The sequence below is a fragment of the Rhinolophus sinicus genome, linkage group LG03, assembly GCF_036562045.2.
Source record: "Rhinolophus sinicus isolate RSC01 linkage group LG03, ASM3656204v1, whole genome shotgun sequence".
In the NCBI taxonomy this organism is placed as follows: Eukaryota; Metazoa; Chordata; class Mammalia; order Chiroptera; family Rhinolophidae; genus Rhinolophus; species Rhinolophus sinicus.
Window position 1 is genome coordinate 62,078,283 of NC_133753.1, and position 18,425 is coordinate 62,096,707.

The 18,425-nt window shown below is 47.2% G+C and overlaps 1 protein-coding gene across 7 annotated transcripts in view; it reads left to right on the forward strand.

Moving 5' to 3' along the window:
• The window catches only part of FRMD5 (FERM domain containing 5), a 260,703-nt gene that overhangs the window by 216,559 nt on the left and 25,719 nt on the right, over window positions 1-18,425 (forward strand). For 6 of the 7 annotated variants that reach the window (XM_019725323.2, XM_019725326.2, XM_019725325.2 and 3 more), the window contains exons 2-5: window positions 3,991-4,095; window positions 8,670-8,712; window positions 8,943-9,021; window positions 17,034-17,131. In XM_019725323.2, coding sequence (XP_019580882.2) covers window positions 3,991-4,095; window positions 8,670-8,712; window positions 8,943-9,021; window positions 17,034-17,131 — 325 coding nt within the window. Of the gene's footprint in view, window positions 1-425; window positions 510-3,990; window positions 4,096-8,669; window positions 8,713-8,942; window positions 9,022-17,033; window positions 17,132-18,425 lie in introns of those variants that run through there. The other variant, XM_074327827.1, reaches the window with a different exon arrangement.

Genomic DNA, 18,425 nt, shown 5'->3' on the forward strand with positions numbered 1-18,425 from the left:
ACTTTGCCATCCAGCCAAAAGAGAAGACTGCCCACCACAGAATATTCCAGAAAGCCCCAGACTTAGGGCGGGGAGACCATGGAGAGGAAATACTAGGACACTGCTGGCTTCTGGAAGTGCAAGGGGACCCACAAGGCCAGGAAGTTTAAAATTCCTAAACTCTTGCCCCTGCCGACAGCTTCTCGTAGGGAGCCTACCATGATGATTCAGCTGAATGTGACCCCCGCCGAAGGCTGCTTCAGGTCACTCCACCAGCCACAGACGTGAGCGCTCCAAGAGAGGGGCAGGTTGCCACTCTCTGTGAAAGGTACCACAGCAGTGCTCTTAGTTGATTCTGCCTTTAGTTTAAATTTCATGGAATTCTGCCATAAGGAGAAGCTCTGTCCTAACCTCTCTCCCTGTTCCCCTCACCCCCCACCCTCCAGCCTTGGAGAAACAGCAAAGGAAGATGCTTCTCTTCATTAGTCTACACAAGAGCCTTTTAGCTCAGAATCATGCATCTACCACTGGTAAATGGGAACCTGAGGGAACCAGGACTTCATGGTGGGGAGCAGCGGTTTCACCAGATGTTGAGAAATAACAAGAAAAGATCCTTTTTTATTGATACAGAGAATGTGTAATGAGATATGTTTTTTCATAAATACCTGAAGAGAAAAGCCATGCTTCCTTTTTCTTCCTATGAAGTGGGAGAACCCAGGTGGGAGCTACTGAATTTAAGGTTCTTACCAACTAAGAGCCCTGTAAGTGTATGTGGGCTGCCGGCCTTTGAGAATGAGTTGTTTTTATGGAAGGCACGATTCTTAGGAAAAGCCCGCATGATTACTATCACAGAAGCACCTTTCCCCCAGGGCGACCCCGGGCTCCTGCTAATACGGTTGTTGTATGTATGAAGTGAACTTTAGCCATTAAAACTCACCCCCGCTGATCTTAGTATAGCAGCCAGCTTGGTGCAAAGTAAAATTTGCAGAGAAAAATATTCATAATATGCAACTGTCTCTTAATATTCCATTTCAGTTGCTCTGAGAAGGGTAATAGCACAGGGCATACTGCTTGGAATAGAGTTAAACATAGTTCTCTGCGCCCAGAAGAACCTTAAAAATGACTTTAAGCTCTCCCCATATTCTGGGGCATCACTAAGAAAATAGTTGGCAGCCCCTACCCCAAAAGACAGTCATAGATGGAGTCCTTTGAAAGACCTGATTCGCGGCCCACTGCCCAGAAGTCCCAGTGTGATTCCTAGCAAGTCTCTGTTCTGAAAGTAGCTCTTTCTGGTGGCAGACCAAAGGGGGGGAGAATGGGGCCACGGCCTTGGGTTTATGTTGTGAGAAGGAGTGTGGGGGGCCAGCAGAAGGGGGAGTGCCCACACAGCACCACCTTCTCAGTTGAGCTGTCTACTCACTCATCCTCCCAGTCCTCCAAGGATAAGCTTCTTAAGATATTTGCTGGGGCCCATCTGGTGGCTCAGGTGGTTGGAGCGCCATGTTCCTAAGGCCGAGGTCGCCGGTTCGATTCCCACATGGGCCAGTGAGCTGCACCCTCTACAGCTAAGATTGTGAACAACAGTTCTTCCTGGGGCTGGGCTGCTGCGGGCTACTGTGTGCTACCAGGAGCAGGCGGTGGTCAGTGTGAGTGGCTGGCAACCAGCGAGAGCTGTTGTGAGCTGCAGTAAGCAGCGACCAACTGCCTCACCCAGCGGGAAGGCAGGGTTCATAATACCACCAGCATGGGCCAGGGAGCTGTGTCCTACACATCTAGACTGAAAAACAGTGGCTTGAACCAGAGTTGGGAGGCGGAAGAAGGAGGGGGGAAAAAAGATATTTGCTGAGAGATTTGATATCCTGCCCTAGTTTCTCCTTGAATTGTATAGGGTGAGCCAGCAGAAGGGGAAGAGGTAAAGTGTAAACCTTCCATGGAATAGGGCCAGGCCCTGTTGTAATAACCCATGGCCTTGGGCCTTGGTGCAGGTGAGATACTTTGGATCTTATGACACAATCTTGATTTGGTTGCAGAATGAGACACAGACCCAGCAGAGATGATTATCTCAGCTGTGGAGACCACTGGGGACAGGCCCAGAGATCAATGTCTTGCAGACCTCCAGATGTTCTGACAGTTTCTTGCAAGTCATTCTCCTCCCAGCTCATCCCAGATACCCAGGCAGGTCCCTGAAGGAGAAGGTTATGAGTTTAGAAATGGCCTAATTTCCTCACATTTTGCAAAACTTTTTAGCTAACCTCTACTTGTTATTATTCAGTCATTGATTCAATAAATAATTATTGAGGACCTACCTGCCATATGCCAGGCCCTGTGCTAAGTTCTGGGGGAGGGCTTCTGCTCTCATGAATATTATAGCCTGGAAAGGGAGCAGACAACAAATAAACAAGATAATTACAGATTACTGTCAGTGCTGTGAAGGAAATAAACAGGATAAATGAGATAGAAAGTAACTGGGAGGGGCTATTTTATAGGGAGGACCTCTCTGCAGAGAGGACATTTGAGCTGAGCCCTCAAGGACAGAAGGAGTAGCCATGGGAAGCTGGATGGAGGGAGAAGCCAGGCAGAGGGAATACAAAGATGCAGAGGCGGAAAAGCTTTGGAGCGTTCAGGAACAGACGCTGTGGTCTGACAGCAGTGAGGAGAATGATTTGGGATGAGTTCAGCAAAGAGGCAGGAGCCAGGTCGTGTAGGGCCTTGGAGGCCATGATCAGAGTTTGGATTTTATTCTGAGAGCACCAGGAAGCCACTAACAGTGTTAAGCAGGAGTGGTAACGTAATTAAAGATCACTGTGTGCTCACGGCTGCCTTGTTTGTAATAGCAGATTAGAAACACATTCCATCAATATAAAGCTGGGTAAATAAATTGAGGTTCATTCCAGTGGTATGCAGCTGTTAAAAACTGGGCAGCGTATCTATCTATATGAAGGATTCACAAGGTACCCTAAGTAGGGGGAACTATCCCAATAAACAGAATACAGTACAAAATATGCCGCCAGTGTTGTTTTTTGTTTTATAATTCAAGCCTGTTTTGTTTGGTTGTTTTTAATTGGGGAATATGGGGAACAGGGGGTTTCTCCAGGGCCCATCAGCCCCAAGTCGTTGTCCTTCAATCTAGTCGTGGAGGGCGCAGCTCAGCTCCAAGTCCCTAATATTCAATATCCAGTTGCTATTTTCAATCTTAGTTGCAGGGGGCGCAGCCCACCATCCCATGTGGGAACCAGCAACCCTATTGTTCAGAGCTCGCGCTCTAACCAACTGAGCCATCCGGCCGCCCCGCTGCTAGTGGATTTTTAAAAGAGGAAATGTATGTGTTATAGGCTTGCCCATGTGTACAATACCTCATTAAGGATACACAAGAAGCTGGTAAGGGGTTGCTTCGGGTGAAGGGAACTGAGGCACAGGGTGAATAGGGTAGAAGGGAGTTTTACACTTCATGGTACATCCTTTTGTATGTTTGAGATGCCTGTATTATTCACCAAAGACATGTCTAAATTGTGGTCATCCTGGTTGCTATGTGGAGAGAGGACGAGAGCAGAAGCAGAGAACCTGTTAGAAGGTTCTGGCTGTGGTCCAGTTGAGAGATGGTGGTGGCTTGACCTACGGGATTGGTAATGGGGATGAAGAGAAGTGAATGGATTCAAGATACCCTTTACAGGCAGAGCCAGCTGGACTTGGCGTATTCCACTCGGACATTCCCTATTCCCAAACTGACATTCCCTAGGAAAACTTTGTGCCTTAGAGATGGAACTGGGCTCACTTAATTCTACTCTGACTTCGCTGACATTTTTGTGGAAGGAAGGGTTCTTGGGCCCCTTCCAGGTGCTAAAAGCCTGAGAATTCCAGAGAGTATCTAATGTATCACAATACGGAGGACATAGTTAGGGACATGTGCCCCTTGCATAGCCTCATGCAACTGTTAGGATTTTTTATGACTCTTCAAACAAAGTTCCACTGAGGAAGCCCTCTCATTTCTCAATGGAGCTTTTTTCTTTGCAGAGAGATGCCAAAGGCCAGTACCTGTTTGACCTTCTTTGCCACCACCTGAACCTACTTGAGAAAGACTATTTTGGGATCCGCTTTGTAGACCCAGATAAGCAGCGGGTAAGTCAATATTCAAAGCACAAATGGAGGAGAGGGTTGGTCAATAAGCCTGAAGCTTTGAGCTGTCACTCATAAACAGTCAGGGACCAACCAGACCTTGCAGTTGGGTGTCATCTCTTCAAATCATATTATGAGACCTGAAGACACCTTAGTCGAGCTCACCTAGTGTGCCCATCGTTTTACAGATGCTGAAATGGCAGCCTAGAGAGCTGCAGTGATTTGCCCAAAGTTGCCCAGTTGGAGGCAGAGCAGCTGGGCTAGTGTTGCGGTCTTGGAGCCCAGGTGGCAGGCTGAGTACCCTTTCTAGTAAATGGGCTGAACCACATAGTCAGGTTAGAAAGGGCCTCACCTGAAGTGCCACACCAGCCCAGTCTGGGGAGGGGAGAGAGCCGAATTGATGTGGGCCTTTCCGCACCTTGCAAAGCTATTATACAATTCTTATTCTGCCCTACACAGCATGGGCGGCTCTACAGATACAAGGCATTGGCAAGGGCTGTGATACTCCTGACAGATAGAGGAACAAGTCCATTCTCCCCCAGCCCCTGCCCACCCTTCCAGCGTCACCTCCCTGCTGCGGCCCAGCCAGACAGTACCGTGACCCAGACATGTCATCCTCCTCTCTTGTCACCTATAACAGTTCCCCTTGACTGGAATATTTCTTACTTCTCCACTCTCGACATTTTTTTCCTGGCTAACTCCTTCTCACACAGAAGGTCTTACCTTAGACTTTACTTCTTCCAGAAGTCTTCCCTAACCCCCATTCTGAATAAGGGGGCGTATGTACCTCATATGCCCTGTACCACCCCTGTTGTAGCACTTACTACACCATGCTGTCATTGTCTGTGTGCAAAACTCTAAGTCCCCGGAGGGCACAGACTTCATCTCACTCATCGCTAGACCCCGGGAACCGGCCTGGGGCCTGGGAGGTAATGGCTGTTTAATAAATATTTGCTGACGGAGTAATGAGTGAGTGAGTTAAGGGTCAGTAGTGCCGTATTTCTCCCCTCTACTTGCCCAGCTGGCCTGCTAGCAGGCACCTGCAGTTTCTACAGCTTCTGACCATCAGCCCTTTGCTCTCTGTGGGGTGTACTCTCTGGCATCCCCATTGAACTGGGAAAGTATGTGGAAGCATTCAGGCCTCCCTTGCCTACACCCTGCCTACGACCCATGCTTGCCTACCACCCTCCACAAACATGATCGCTATGAAGCCCAGCACCGCCTCTCATGGCTCCACTAATTTTCTTCCCAGCTCCACACTTGGGCTTCATCTTTGTCACCATTTGGGAGCCTTGAAGGGAGTCCCAGAGGGTGCAGCCTCCCAGCAGCGCCCAGGGCCACAGAGAACAACTGAATAGATACCCCCTCACCAGAGTCACATGCTGTTCTGTTTTTTGATGCTCTGAGTCACTGCCTCTCCAGATCCCATTGAGGGTGTTTTGCTAAACACATGAGTTTTAAGAAAGAATCAAAAGGACCGTATCCCTTTCCTTTGACAAGCCCTGTCCCACTTGGCTGACATATTTTGTTCCTCCTGGCTCGACAGAATTTTGAGCATTATGAGTATTTGGGAAGTAGTGTCGAGGTCAGCCCCTCCCCCTGTGGAGGCTCCACTGACTTGACATAAATACTGTCCTTAGCTCGGGTCCACAGTAGAAGACCCCAAAAGTGCCACGACACTGGGCAGCTACATGTCCTCACATGCTAGAGTTGTCCATTTGACTATATGATGATGAACTATTTTTACAAAGGGGTCTTTTGTTGTTTATTTTTCAGTCTGAACTATTTCTCCTTAAGAAGGAAGGCCAGTTACCCTAAGGTCTCTTCATCTCCTAAGTAGAGTGGCGTACGAAGGGAAAAAAGGGTAAAATGTGTCTTGTTTATTATTTTTAAGTTAGGTCCAAATGCACTTGAGGAGAATAAGAGAATATGTTGAGGTGATGAAGATTAAAAGCAGAAGGAGATAGAGAAAAATAAGGAAATAGGAAAACGGAGAAATAAACATTTATGGAGTGGCTGCTATGTGCCGGGCTCCGCACTGAGCACAAACCTGAATCTTTCAGCCAATGGGCACTGGGCACCGAGCTGCACCAGGCTCTAAGCTAACCGCTTCACCTATGTTATTTAATCCTCACCACCAATGAAATGAGTATTCACAATGATATTATTCGCTCTCCAGATGGGTACATAAAGTCTCAGACAGGCTAAGTAACTTTCCCATGGCAGATGGCAAAGCATGTCTCCAGCTCAGACCTGTCTAAGGACCTGTGTGGTTTTTAAGGTTCCTTGTTGAATTCATACCTGAGAGCCTCTAAAGCTATGTGATTCTATGCCTTTATTAAGGGGTTAAGGAGCAGGGAGGCTTGAGAGGGTACTTGAGAGTTGTGAGGAAATGGACCTGTAAAGAATTGCCATCCCAGATCTATTGATTCGGGGTCGAATGGAGGAGTTAAGCTCCCCGGTTCCTCCAGGGTGCGAGGCCCTAAAATAAACCTCCTGCCCCGGGGCACCAGGCAGTCTGAGCCCCGTGTTCACATCCATCCCACCACTGCTTGCTCTGCAGCGGTCTCCATGAGTTTGGGAATTCTCCTGGCCCTTCCTGGGGGAGCTGCCCGCTCTCTACCTCTCCCCTGTTCCTGGCTCAGGCCCAGGGTCTCAGCCTGCTCTCAGCCTCTCCTTTCAAGCCTGTAGAGTCTGAATATTGTGCCAGACTGGCCCATTCACCTAAATACAGGAGCAAGTTTCCCTCTCCAAACTTTCTTTTGCTCTTCTCCTGACCCCTCCTCCCTAAACCCTGTTAACAGTTGGCTAGTGATTCTGGGACCCAGACTGAGCCAAACAGATGCAAAAGGGACAGCTTTCTACTCCCTTCTCACCCCCATCCTAACCTCCTCCAGCCTCACTTCTTTCTTCAGCTCTCACTTTAGTACAAACTAAAGTCTTCTCTCCAGCTCTTGCCAAAGGGAATAGTCTTTTTGTCACTCAGTTCCATCTGCCTTCTGCTGATAACGGATCTGCTGATAAATGATAAGTCATTCCTCTTAGTTTCTATCTTTAGTTTATTTTAATCTGTCACTAGAATGTCTAGGGGTGGTCTTTCTGAGTCCCAGATACTTGCTGTGTTCTCCGCCCTGTACAAAGTTCTGGTGTGTTCTGAAAAGACAGGTCTCCTCCACCTTCACCAGCACAGCCTGGAAACCCAGTTGTTTCCATGCAATTTCACCTCTTGTCTTTGCTTCCCTGTGAAGCGAGCCGCAGTGGGCCGTGTAATGTGAGAAGGACCTCTTAACCACATTGAGTGGCTATAATGAGTTGCCAGCCTCATGGGAACTCAGATCAGAGGAAGCAAGAGAGCAAGATGTCAGCCCAGATTATCCATGTGGAGCTGACGGGAGAACTGGCTCTTAGTGGGTCCATTAACTGCATGACCCACGGCCCAGCCCAGAAGGTGAGAGCTGGGAATCAGGGGAGGCCAGGATGCCGTCTGCGTGGCCCTGGCTGCTTTCCTGGCCAAAGCGAGAACTCTGCCAAGATGTTACACTAAATGAAAGTAGCCAGAAAAGAGGGAGTTGTGGACCCAGTTCCTTCATCCATTCCATAGCTGCACATTGAACACTATGCTGGGCATGAGCGTACAGGGTAAACAGAACAATTTTCTGCCCTCAAAGAGCTTATGACTAATGGTTTTAAGTTACACCCAGGTAACCAAACTCCAAATAACAGTAGTTCTAGCTCTCTGCAAATTGTCATGGTTCCTGATTAGCATAAAAGCAGCAAATATCAATACTGCATTTTATAAAGCATCCATGTAGAACTTGGAAGCAGATATAGAAGGGTCTCATTGCTTCCTTCCCCCAAACAAGTGTCATGGGGTAAAAATGTATTGCTACTATGTCCGGCCTCTATGAAAATCCAAGGGAAACAGGATACTGTCGTACACATCGGTTGTGGTTAGTTGTCTTACGAGACAGAGTTTAAACATCCCTGGATGCCAAGAAATCCTGAGCATGTCTCCCTAACATGGGTTGGCAATCTGTGTTACTGAAACAAAGATGGAATACACACCAGCCATCCCTGCCTTCTCACCACTTATGAAATTCAGCTTGTCACTACTTTCAAGAGCTGCTACCCATAGCCTCTGTCCCCACACCCCTGCCAAAAAGAAAAAAAAAGTTGGCACATAGCATCAACATACACATCCCATTAAAGTCAGTGTTTCCCTACTCAAGCCAGGCGGGGCTTTATTCCCATCACACATACGTGCATTCACTTGTACCTCCTGGTATGCCAGAAACATGGCTCAGAACTTTGGCACCCCACTTTGGAAAGTGGCCTTGCCAGGGAAGCCCAGAAATGGCATCTGAAGCTGGAACTCTTCTCCCCTTCACAGCTGGTTCCCCACGGAGCTTATTTCAGAAAATCATATCACTCTTTACTCTCCAAGCCTACATATCACAAGCTTCTGGGCTGCGTTCACCCTGGGCTACAATCTGTCTGGTTATTTAAATTGGATAAAACTAGTTATATTTGACACTGCTTCTCATTAGGATTTTCTTGTTTTGTGTTCTCTGTTTCAGCATTGGTTGGAGTTTACAAAGTCTGTGGTGAAGCAATTGAGATGTAAGTATTCTCCAAGAAAAGACTCCCACCCCTGGAGAGGGTGGCATGAAACCTCCTGCTTACATTATAGTAAGTCTTGGTAATTTTCCACTGTTCTGAGTATAAGTTGCCCTAAACATCTGAGGATCTTCTTCTGAGGGTTCAGAGCCTGTGCATCCTGGGGGGGGGAGGGGAAGCCAGGCATCTCTGGGTGAGAGGGTCTTCCCTGATGCGCTCCTCTTTCTCTACAGCCCAGCCTCCATTCACCATGTGTTTCCGTGTGAAGTTTTACCCTGCAGACCCCGTTGCCCTGAAAGAAGAAATAACCAGGTGAGGCTGAATGAACACACCTCTCTCAGCCACTAAGACCTGTTGGAAAGGATAGGAGAGAGGGACTGTCAAACCTCTCAGATCCTCTAATTTGGAAGCTCCTGACTTTTATAGGCAAGGAATTCATCCTAAATGTAACCTCACTTCTGTATTTCATTTCCACGTGCTTTCTTTGCTCTCCCCCTCAGTAGAATTAGAACAGAATGAGCTCCTTCCCTTCAAGTGTGAACTGGTCATCTGCAAAGGGCTCTACACTAACCAATTAATCAAATGCATTTTTTCTTTTACCTGTGACGTAGCTACCGTGCACGTCTTTGGAGAGGGCTGTGTTGCTGTTTTTTTTTTGTGTGTTTTTTTTTTTTTTGGGGGGGGTGATGTAAATAGATCCCAGTGGCCTAATGTACTTGGGAAATGCCAAAGCATGACACTGAAATACGAGCTGGGAAGTCCTGAGGATTTTAAATCCAAGTGGGTGAACGCCAGTGTGCTGATGGGTCAGGTCTGTGATAAACTCGTCATTGTGGGCATTATGTTGTGTGCAGAGCAGACGGCTGCAGGGAATGAATCCTATCTCATCCAGCACCACTTGAGGATGAAAAAGTACCTCTGTGCCCACAACCATCCTATAAGAGGGTCAATGAATGGGCGCTTCGAAACTTCCCCAGGGTATTTTGTGTCTCTGAGCCAAACTCACTCTAACAGTAGTGCCTCAGAGATTCAGGAACTCTCTGTAACAGGAATCCTTAATTTTTACATTAGAAAGATCTAATGTTGACATAAGCCAAACCTTGAGGTTCCTTGTAGAGGGTGCGGTCACAGGTGATGAGGTCACACCAGGGAATCCTAGAGCTGAGGAGGAGACCGCCCTGCCAGCTCTACCCCCTCACTAAAACCTTGGGGACAGTGAAGACTGAGGTGAGGCCATTACCAGTCATTTAGACTGTTTGTCCTGTACAGCATGGAGATTTACTTCTAGACCCTGAACTGCTTGGGGCAATCCCAAAGAAAGGAATGAGAAGGGAAGACGGAAGGAAAGAAACATAGGAATTATTTTTACTTCCTATTCTGAAGCGGGATGCCACTACCTTTATTTACATCAGGTAAAAGGAGCAAATCTTCTTTGAGAAGGAAAATAAGGAAACGGGGAGAGAGGAGGGCAAGAAACAGGAACAAGTGGTACAAAGGAAGCAAAGTAGGACAGGGAGGGAAAGTGGCTGCTTCACACGGGCCCTGGTAGAGGGTGCGGGCAACCTTACCGTCAGGTCAGAAGGATCAGGAGGGTGGGCTCCTCCAGGTGTCGGGAGCAGTGTACACCCACCTACTTGGAAACACCGAGGACGGGGAGGTGTGTAGTTGGAACCAAACCTCATGCTCCTGACTAAACATAGAAACTACAGGCTCTGCTCATCCATGTGGAAGTGGATGTGACTCCCACTTTGCTTCTGAAAATCAAGCTCATCCATATTAATGAGCAGTCCTGTAGCTTTAGGCAGAACAATGAGGGTAGAACCACTGTGTTTGCAACTTAAACAGAGATGAGTTTTGGCAAAGCACTAGCCTGCCTCACTCATGATCTCGAGTGTTTGCCTTACTTCTGAGCACACACCTCTCTCTCTCCCTCTCCCTCTCCCTCTATCCTTCCCTCCCTCCCTCTCTCGCTCCCCCTCCCTCCTTCCCTCCCTCCCTCCCTCCCTCCCTCTTTCCTTCCCTCCCTCGTTCCTTCCCTCCCTCTGTCCCTCCCTCTCTCTCTGTGATGATGCCAGGGCAGACCCAGAAGTCTGCGCTCCTGTTCGCATGTCAGAGCAACTTTAACACATCTTTGCTGAGAGTCTAGCACCTCACCTTCTAACACCACACATCAGCATCGCCTGGTCCACAACTCACTGGACCGACAGTGGGATGAGAGAGATTGGTCTAATACAACCCAGTGAGAGCACCGCAGACGTATGGCTTTCTGATTTGATTAAAGGACAAAACTATATAGTTACTTGGCCCTTAGGAGGAACTCTTAACAATACATTTTTCTAAATCAGTGTCGCTGCATAATGTTAATGTACAGACCCTCTTACCCAGCAAGCAGCATTGACCTGGGAGCTCAGATCCTATTTTGTCACTTCTTGACTATGTGGCTTTGAATATAAGATATGTAACCTGTATGACCTTCAGATATACTAATAGCTACCTGGTAGAATTGTCGGGAGGATTAACCACTGTACAGGTCTTGTACTTCTTACTATACCCCCCAATAAGCCCTGCACTGGGCACAGGCTTGATATCTGTGTACTGCCACATGGATTACGTGGTCCGTGGACCCCAAGGGCTCTGCATGGGGCACAAGTACAATGAGCGCTGGCTTTTCTCCTTTGTTTGTGTGAAAGGCACTTCCGTTCTGGTTATCCCCACTCCTTGCCTGTCCCCTTTCCCTACCAGCAAGAGTGCTAACACTTCAGCAGTTAATACTTGAGGACGCAAAGAGAAAGCCATTCCAGGTAGTCACCCAAGTCCTGGTCAGCGGCGGGAGGAACGTGGCCAGGCCTCTCGCCAAGCCAGCAGACTTCAAGGGCACTGACTAGTGTGTGAGCTCCTCCTCCCTCTGTATGCAGTTGTGCTGACCATTGTCGACTGTTCTGCCCCGCTCTCCATCTCACCAGCCTGCCTTCCTTCCCTGGAATGCAATTTCCAAGCCTTAGCAAGTGTGTGAGCTGTAGGTGCCTGGGCCTCATTGGAGCCTTCCTGCCTCCCCTCCCCAAGGCATTCTGTGGAGGCCTCGGAATTAGCTGCATCTTTCTCCTCATTCACATCCCTGCTGCTCTTAAGAGAGCAGGTACCTGCCCTGGCCTTACTCAATACCCATAATTCATTCCTGGCTCACAGTCCTCCACACCACTTTCCTGCCAAACTAATTTAGCTGTCAGTGTGTTTTTTCTTAGCAATATTGGTCCTAAATTTCACCACCATCTCAGCCATTCCCGTAAGGCCAGGCTGAGAGGAGGGGATGAAGTAAGGAGTAAAGAACTATGCTTCAAATTATCTCTTGGACTCTTCCCAAATGGTAAATTTAGTTGCCAAATCCCGATTAATCTCTTTTGTCAGTTTTCAAAGTAATAAATAGATTTTCTTGTCTGAGCTAGAGACGAGGCAGAGAAAATGGGGATTAGGCACCAGATTTAGCTCTTAACAGGGACTGCAGGTGTATGAGTCTTTGGAAAAAGCAAATGGTAAAAGGAAACTGAGTACAAATGGGTGCCACCTTCCAAGGAAGCAAGCTGCCTGACACATGTGTGAGCAGGTGCTCAAAAAAATGTTAATAGAAGAAAGAAATATATGCATGAATGAATGCAGTTTTTAGGTTATTTATTCCTTCAATGAACATCACTTGAGCCCAGCTTAGGCTAAGATGGGTTGGCGAACTTTTTCAGTAAAAGGCCAGATAGTAAGCATTTTAGGCTTTGTGTGCCATGTGGTCTCTGTCACATCTACTCATTTCTGCCATTGTAGACAGAGCAAAAGCAGCCATAGACAATATAGAAAGGAATAAGCATGGCTGTGTAAAACTTTGTTTCATTGGAAACTATGCTGACAGGCTGTAGATTGCTGACCTTGGGCTAAGAAATCAAAAAGACCTGGGTTCAAATTCCGGTTTTTTCTTTAACTGCCTATGTGACAAGGCAAGCAACCATGTCTCTAATCATTCAGTTTCCTCACCTTTGAGACAGGGATAAAAGTCAGTAGTCACCTCATAGAGTTGTGAGAATTAAGTGAGAGCGTGTGTGTTAAACTGTATGGTGTGTATGTAGCACACAACACGCGCTCAGTAAATCGTTAGTTATTTAGTTTGTCATCTGTTTCTTCCACTGGAACGTGAGCTCCGTAGAGCAGGGACTCTGTTCTGTCCCCTGCTGTACTCCCAGCGCCCGTGGCAATGGCTGGCACTTGTACGTGCACAGAACTATTAGGTTGGTGCAAAAGTAATTGCGGTTTTTGTAATTTTTTTTTTTTACCTTTTAAACCACAGTTACTTTTGCACCAACTTCATAGAGGTCTGGATGGCTGGGTGCGGGGGAGGGTGAGTAGGTGAGCTAGGCACAGGATGTATCGGCTGTCGAGAAGAATATTGAAAGTAAATAAAGCCTAGTCTGACTCCAAGGAGCTCGCAGCCTGGTATGGACGGAGAGGACATACTAAACATGATTACAGGTTGGGAAAAGGACGGTAGAAAATAGAGGAAGCCGGGGGCAAAGAACCTAATGAAGGGAAGGTGGGGCCAAAGGATCTGGAAAAAACTCTTCAGGTGCTGCCAGTGCTTTCCAGGGTTCAGAACCTTTAATTCTGGAAATATCTGTGGATTCATCCCCACCCTGTGAGATCAGAAAGCATAAGGCCAAAGCCAGTACCTTGGAGAGACGTACATGTTACAGAAAAACTCAGGTTTTCCCTGGCCGTCTCGGAGGCTCCCACTCATTCTGCCTTTGGGTAGTTCTGCCTCACACCCCCATCAACATAGGACAACACAGGCATGAAAACAAAATGAAGGTGAGGTAAAGCCTCTTGAGGCCAGAAGACAGGCAGAGTTTACCACCCCCATCCCCACCATCCCCAGCCCCCCCCCCCCCAAAGTGGCGTAAAGGAGCCAGGTTGTTGTCTTAAATCTGGTCTAAAGCTATTTCTTGTTCGGTTCCAAAGAGGATGTCTCTCTGATGATGAAGAGTTCTCCTGCCTTCATGTAGGACTCCTCTCTCTCTAACCTGCTAAGTAACTGAATCACCACAGGGGTAGAAAGAGCATCCGCCCTGAGTCAGGAGGCCTTCCTTGATTCTGATCACTGTGTCACCTCCGACAAGTCACCCTACCTCTCTGGACTTCTACTTCCTCAGATACAAAATGAGAGAATTCGGCTATTCTGAGGCTCTGAGATTGCGTAACACAACCAGCCTGTACATCGGGAGCTGACTGGGCTGGGTGACCCCAGTAAGCTGATCCCTGGCCTGGCGACACAGTGGCCCTGGTGGCAATGCCTCAGGCAACACGATAGTCTTCCTTAGGCCCATGTGTGGCTGGGGGGACCACGCCAGGGTCTCTTGGATATAGAACTAAGGCTGCTATGAATCATACGGGATATATGTTCATGACCAAAAACACTGAGTCATTGGTTTCCTCCTTAAATGAACAAAACATGAAGCTTGATGGAAGCCGCTATGGCAGGAAAGGAAAGGGGGGACCCCTAGTGCAACTCTCTCCCTTGAAGCTGCCGGTTGATTGTTTCATGAGCTCATCTCTTCTTGTTCTCTAAAGACTGTGGTTTGTTTCTTTAGGTAGTTAACTTGCCCTCCCTTCCCCCGCCCCCTCCAGTAGCTGTGCCATAGCCTGGCAATGTTGCCATGCCTTACGCTTGACCTCCCTGAAGCTGTCCTTCCTCCAGAAGTCTGAAGAACCCCTTGGAAAGGCTTGTTTCCTTCCCAAGTGGAAAGCCTTGTTTCCTTTCCAGCTCACCTGAGGCACCTGTCATGCACCTATCAATAAGGATGCCTCATAATGACCATGGTTCTCAGTGTTAGGAGGAGCATGTCACCCTTGGGTGGGGAGAGAGCAGATCAGAAGCTCAAGAGGGGCTTTTTCAAACCCAGGAGCTCCCATACACACAGATTCTGACGTGCTCCCCCGGGGAATGCTCTCCTCACAACACTGAGAATCACAGCCTGTTGTCCCTTTGAAATATCTCCTTTAGTCCAGCATGTGCTGTCCCTGAATTTTTGGACACAGATAAGCAGAGAGGTGTGGGAGGAGTGATCAGTGAGAAAGGGGCAAAAGGTTTGCTTCCACATCCTGCCAAAGCCTTTGGAAGGTAGGAGTTGGAACAGCGAGAGGCAGAGAAGTCCTCTCCCTCTCTCCCACACACCGTGTGGCATTTCACTGTAGGAAACAGAGTGAAAACAATCTTGATTTGGTGGCTCCATCTTTATTCACTCAGTGTGGTTTCTTTTTCCTTCAGTTTTTCTTGGCAACACTGGGGAAGAGTGGGGTTGGTGATGGTGGTTGAGGTGAGAAGGGACGTTCTTATTAATTTCCAGAGTATAATGCTCCCCTTTGGTTTGAGGAGGGAGTCCCTCCTGATGTGGTTAGAAGGATGCTTAAACTTTATCTACAAATCACGTAGGGGATCTTGTTACAGTGAAATCAGTAGGTCTGGGATGGGCCTAATATTTGCCATTTCTAACAAGCTCAGATGATGCTGATACCCGATATGTGGGCCACACTTTGAGTAGCAAGGCTTTAGGAGAGAAGGTTTTCATTTCTGTTTGTTAATTACTTGAATCACCAAGTCACCTGCTGGTACCTCTCTCCACCCTAGAAGTTGCACTGTCAACGGTCCTCTTTCTTTTGAGCATTTTCACGTGATCAGGTGATCCTGGGATCCTCTGTTTCATTCTTGAGCCTTGAAACAGAAGCAGGGGAAACTTCTTGTTGTTCAGAGAAGGCCCGATTTCCGTTTGGCTCAGACAGACGGAATTTAAGGGAATTTTACTACATTTCCATGACTGCCCTATAGGGATGCTATGGTTATCTGTGGCTGTCTAAAGAAGTGCCACAAAACTGTTTCTGTGGGTCAGGAATCCAGGAGTGGCTGAGCTGGGTGGTTCTGGCTCAGGGTCTCCCATGGGGTTGCAGTCAAGAGGTTGGCCAGGGCTGTGGTCATCTGAAGGCTAGACTGGAGGAGTCACTTCCAAAATGGTGTACTCACATGGCTACTGGCTGACAGTGTCAGTGCCTTGCTCGCTATTGGCAAAAGGCCTCAGTTCCTCACCACATGGACTTTCTGTAGGGTTTCTTGAGCATCCTCAAGCAGAATGAGATCCAAGGGGAAAGAGAGAGAACCAGGAGGAAGATGCAGTGACTTTGTGACCTAATCTCAGCTGTCAGACACTATCACTTCTGTTTTATTCTGTTTGTTAGAAGTGAGTCACTAAGTCCAACCCATACTTAAAGGAAGGGAATTAAGCTCTGCCTCTGGAAATGAGTACCAAAGAATTGGCAGGCACATTTTAAACTCCCACAGATGCCCCCTGGCCAAGGAGCCGCTGTGGTAGGTGACTCACTGAAGGGTTTCATACCCCTGGCTTTTGCTCTTCTTAGGACACTGTGAGGTTATGAACACCAGAGACCACACTCTTTGTAAAGATATTTCAGAACAGAAAGTTAATAATTCCACTGTACTGCGACAGGGTCCAGTGAAACTCCAAAGCAGTTACAGTGCAAGGAGGGCAAGCATAATACAGAGACTAAGCGCCAACCTCAGGAGTCCAACAGTCCTGAATTTGAAGTTGTGTGTCCATGTGAAAAGCACTTGAGCCTCAGTTTCTTTATCTTAAAATAGGGGGACATGGATAATAACAGTACCTCTCTTAAAGTGTTATGTGAGAATTAGGTGAAATATTGCATGTCACGCGCATAGCCCCTGGACTGGCAGATAGTCAAGTTTCTGTGCTTCTTTCACCGGCGCCCCTTCTCATACCTTATTCAAATTCTGAGGTCCCATTGAACTCTGCCAGTATTTGAAGGCTGTTCCACAGATGGACAGATGCTCTTGACAAGCCAAGGCAGCGTTCTTCCTTCAGCTAGTTCCTTCACCCACTGTTCTGCTTCTTAAGAAGGAACGTCAGCCAGTATCCAAGGAGGCCCAGTCGGTCCCTGTCTCCCAACATAGGTTTCTTTTTTGGCGCTGAATTGACCCAGACTGGCCCCTTCCAAAGCCCAGCACTGGGAGCAACGACACTTTTACCAGGAAGCGTCTTTTCAGGTTTGAGCTACAGAAAGAAACTGACAGGTTGTTTTGAATTGAACCTCAAATCAGTTCAGGGCAAAGTACTTGAAAGAGTCTTAAGGGAAATGGGAAATGTATTTGTTCTGTGGTATGTTTTGAAAACTTTTTTAATGTAGTAAAAGGGTCCTGACAGAGATTTTGTTTTTAAAGCAACCCAAGAAATCCTTTATAATTCACTCTGTTTTCTCTCCAGGTACTTAGTCTTCCTACAGATCAAAAGGGATCTCTACCACGGCCGCCTCCTCTGCAAAACTTCAGATGCCGCCTTGTTAGCGGCTTATATCCTTCAAGGTAATGACTTTTGACAGGATAGATTTGCTTGTCATGCCAAGTACTGATTACATTATTTCGGTAATCACAGATGACTACTTCTTGGATATACATAGATATATCTAACTTGAAGCAGACTCCAAATTAGAAGACTTTGCCTGGACTCCATAAAGCTGACCACTCAACCCTACATTGTACCTGAGCTTTCTCTGCCAGCCCCTTCCAGTCATTCGGACTGTGTTTGGGGGGGTTTCCCTGCACCCTTGGTTGATAAAGTTGCTGCAACTGGAGAATAATCTGAGTCCATTTTTTCCTATCCCTTCATGCAAATCTCAAAGATGTGAGCATTTCCAAAATCTTCAAAGCATCTTGGAATTCTGGTATCTATTTCAGAGCTCTTTCCATTCAGAGTGCTCAAAGTTGAAAATGTTTCCAAGTAACAGATACATTTCCCCACATGCTAATAAGGTAGAGCTGCGTCTGTACCCAGCTGGTGCCCAGACTGGCTTTTATTTTTTTTGCAGAAGCAGTACGAAAGGTATGCACTCTTCATATATAATTCTCCTTTCATGACATGCAGGGGGCTCCTAAATGCCACTTCCTAGACTTCTCTTAGTCCTTAGCCCTGAAACTGTCACTGGATTGTTTGGGGCCGTAGCACTAAAATCATGACGTTTCCACCAGTCCGGATTCTCTGGACTTCTTAATTGGAAGTCTGTGAACTCCAGGAAGCTATTTGGTGAAGAGAACCTGGAAAATCCTTGCCAATAGGAAACGAAAGTTCTTCTGGCAAGAGAAGTATCACAGCTGCATTAAGAATGTAGAAGCCAGCCCATTACAACTTTGACTTCTGAGACTCCTGTTTTTAAAAATCACTTAAACAGGGAGGTGCTTGCCAACTCTAAGGTACCCAAAAATGTCCCTTTCAATTTTAAAGGAAAACCTGGTCCAATCTAAGTGAAATTTTAAACTCTAGTCTTCCCGTCAGTTTACCCTGACAACCATAGTGAATTTTTCATTTTTTTTTCTTTAAGGAAGTAATTGAGGTCCAACATCGATGTTTTCCACTTAGAGCTTTCTAAATAAAATCATAATAAATGACTCAGTGGCTCAAGGTCACTCCAGACTTTAGGCCCAGGGAAGCTTTTAGTCTCTTGCTAAAGGATAGAAATTCCCAAGTGTTTTGAAAGCACAATATTCAGCTGTGAGAGGAGGGCACATTTTCCCCTTAATATTTACTCCTCCCTCCAGACTTCTCTGTGCACTGGTTGTGGTTCTCACTAGAGAAGGAAAAAGGGCAACCACAAAGCAGCTA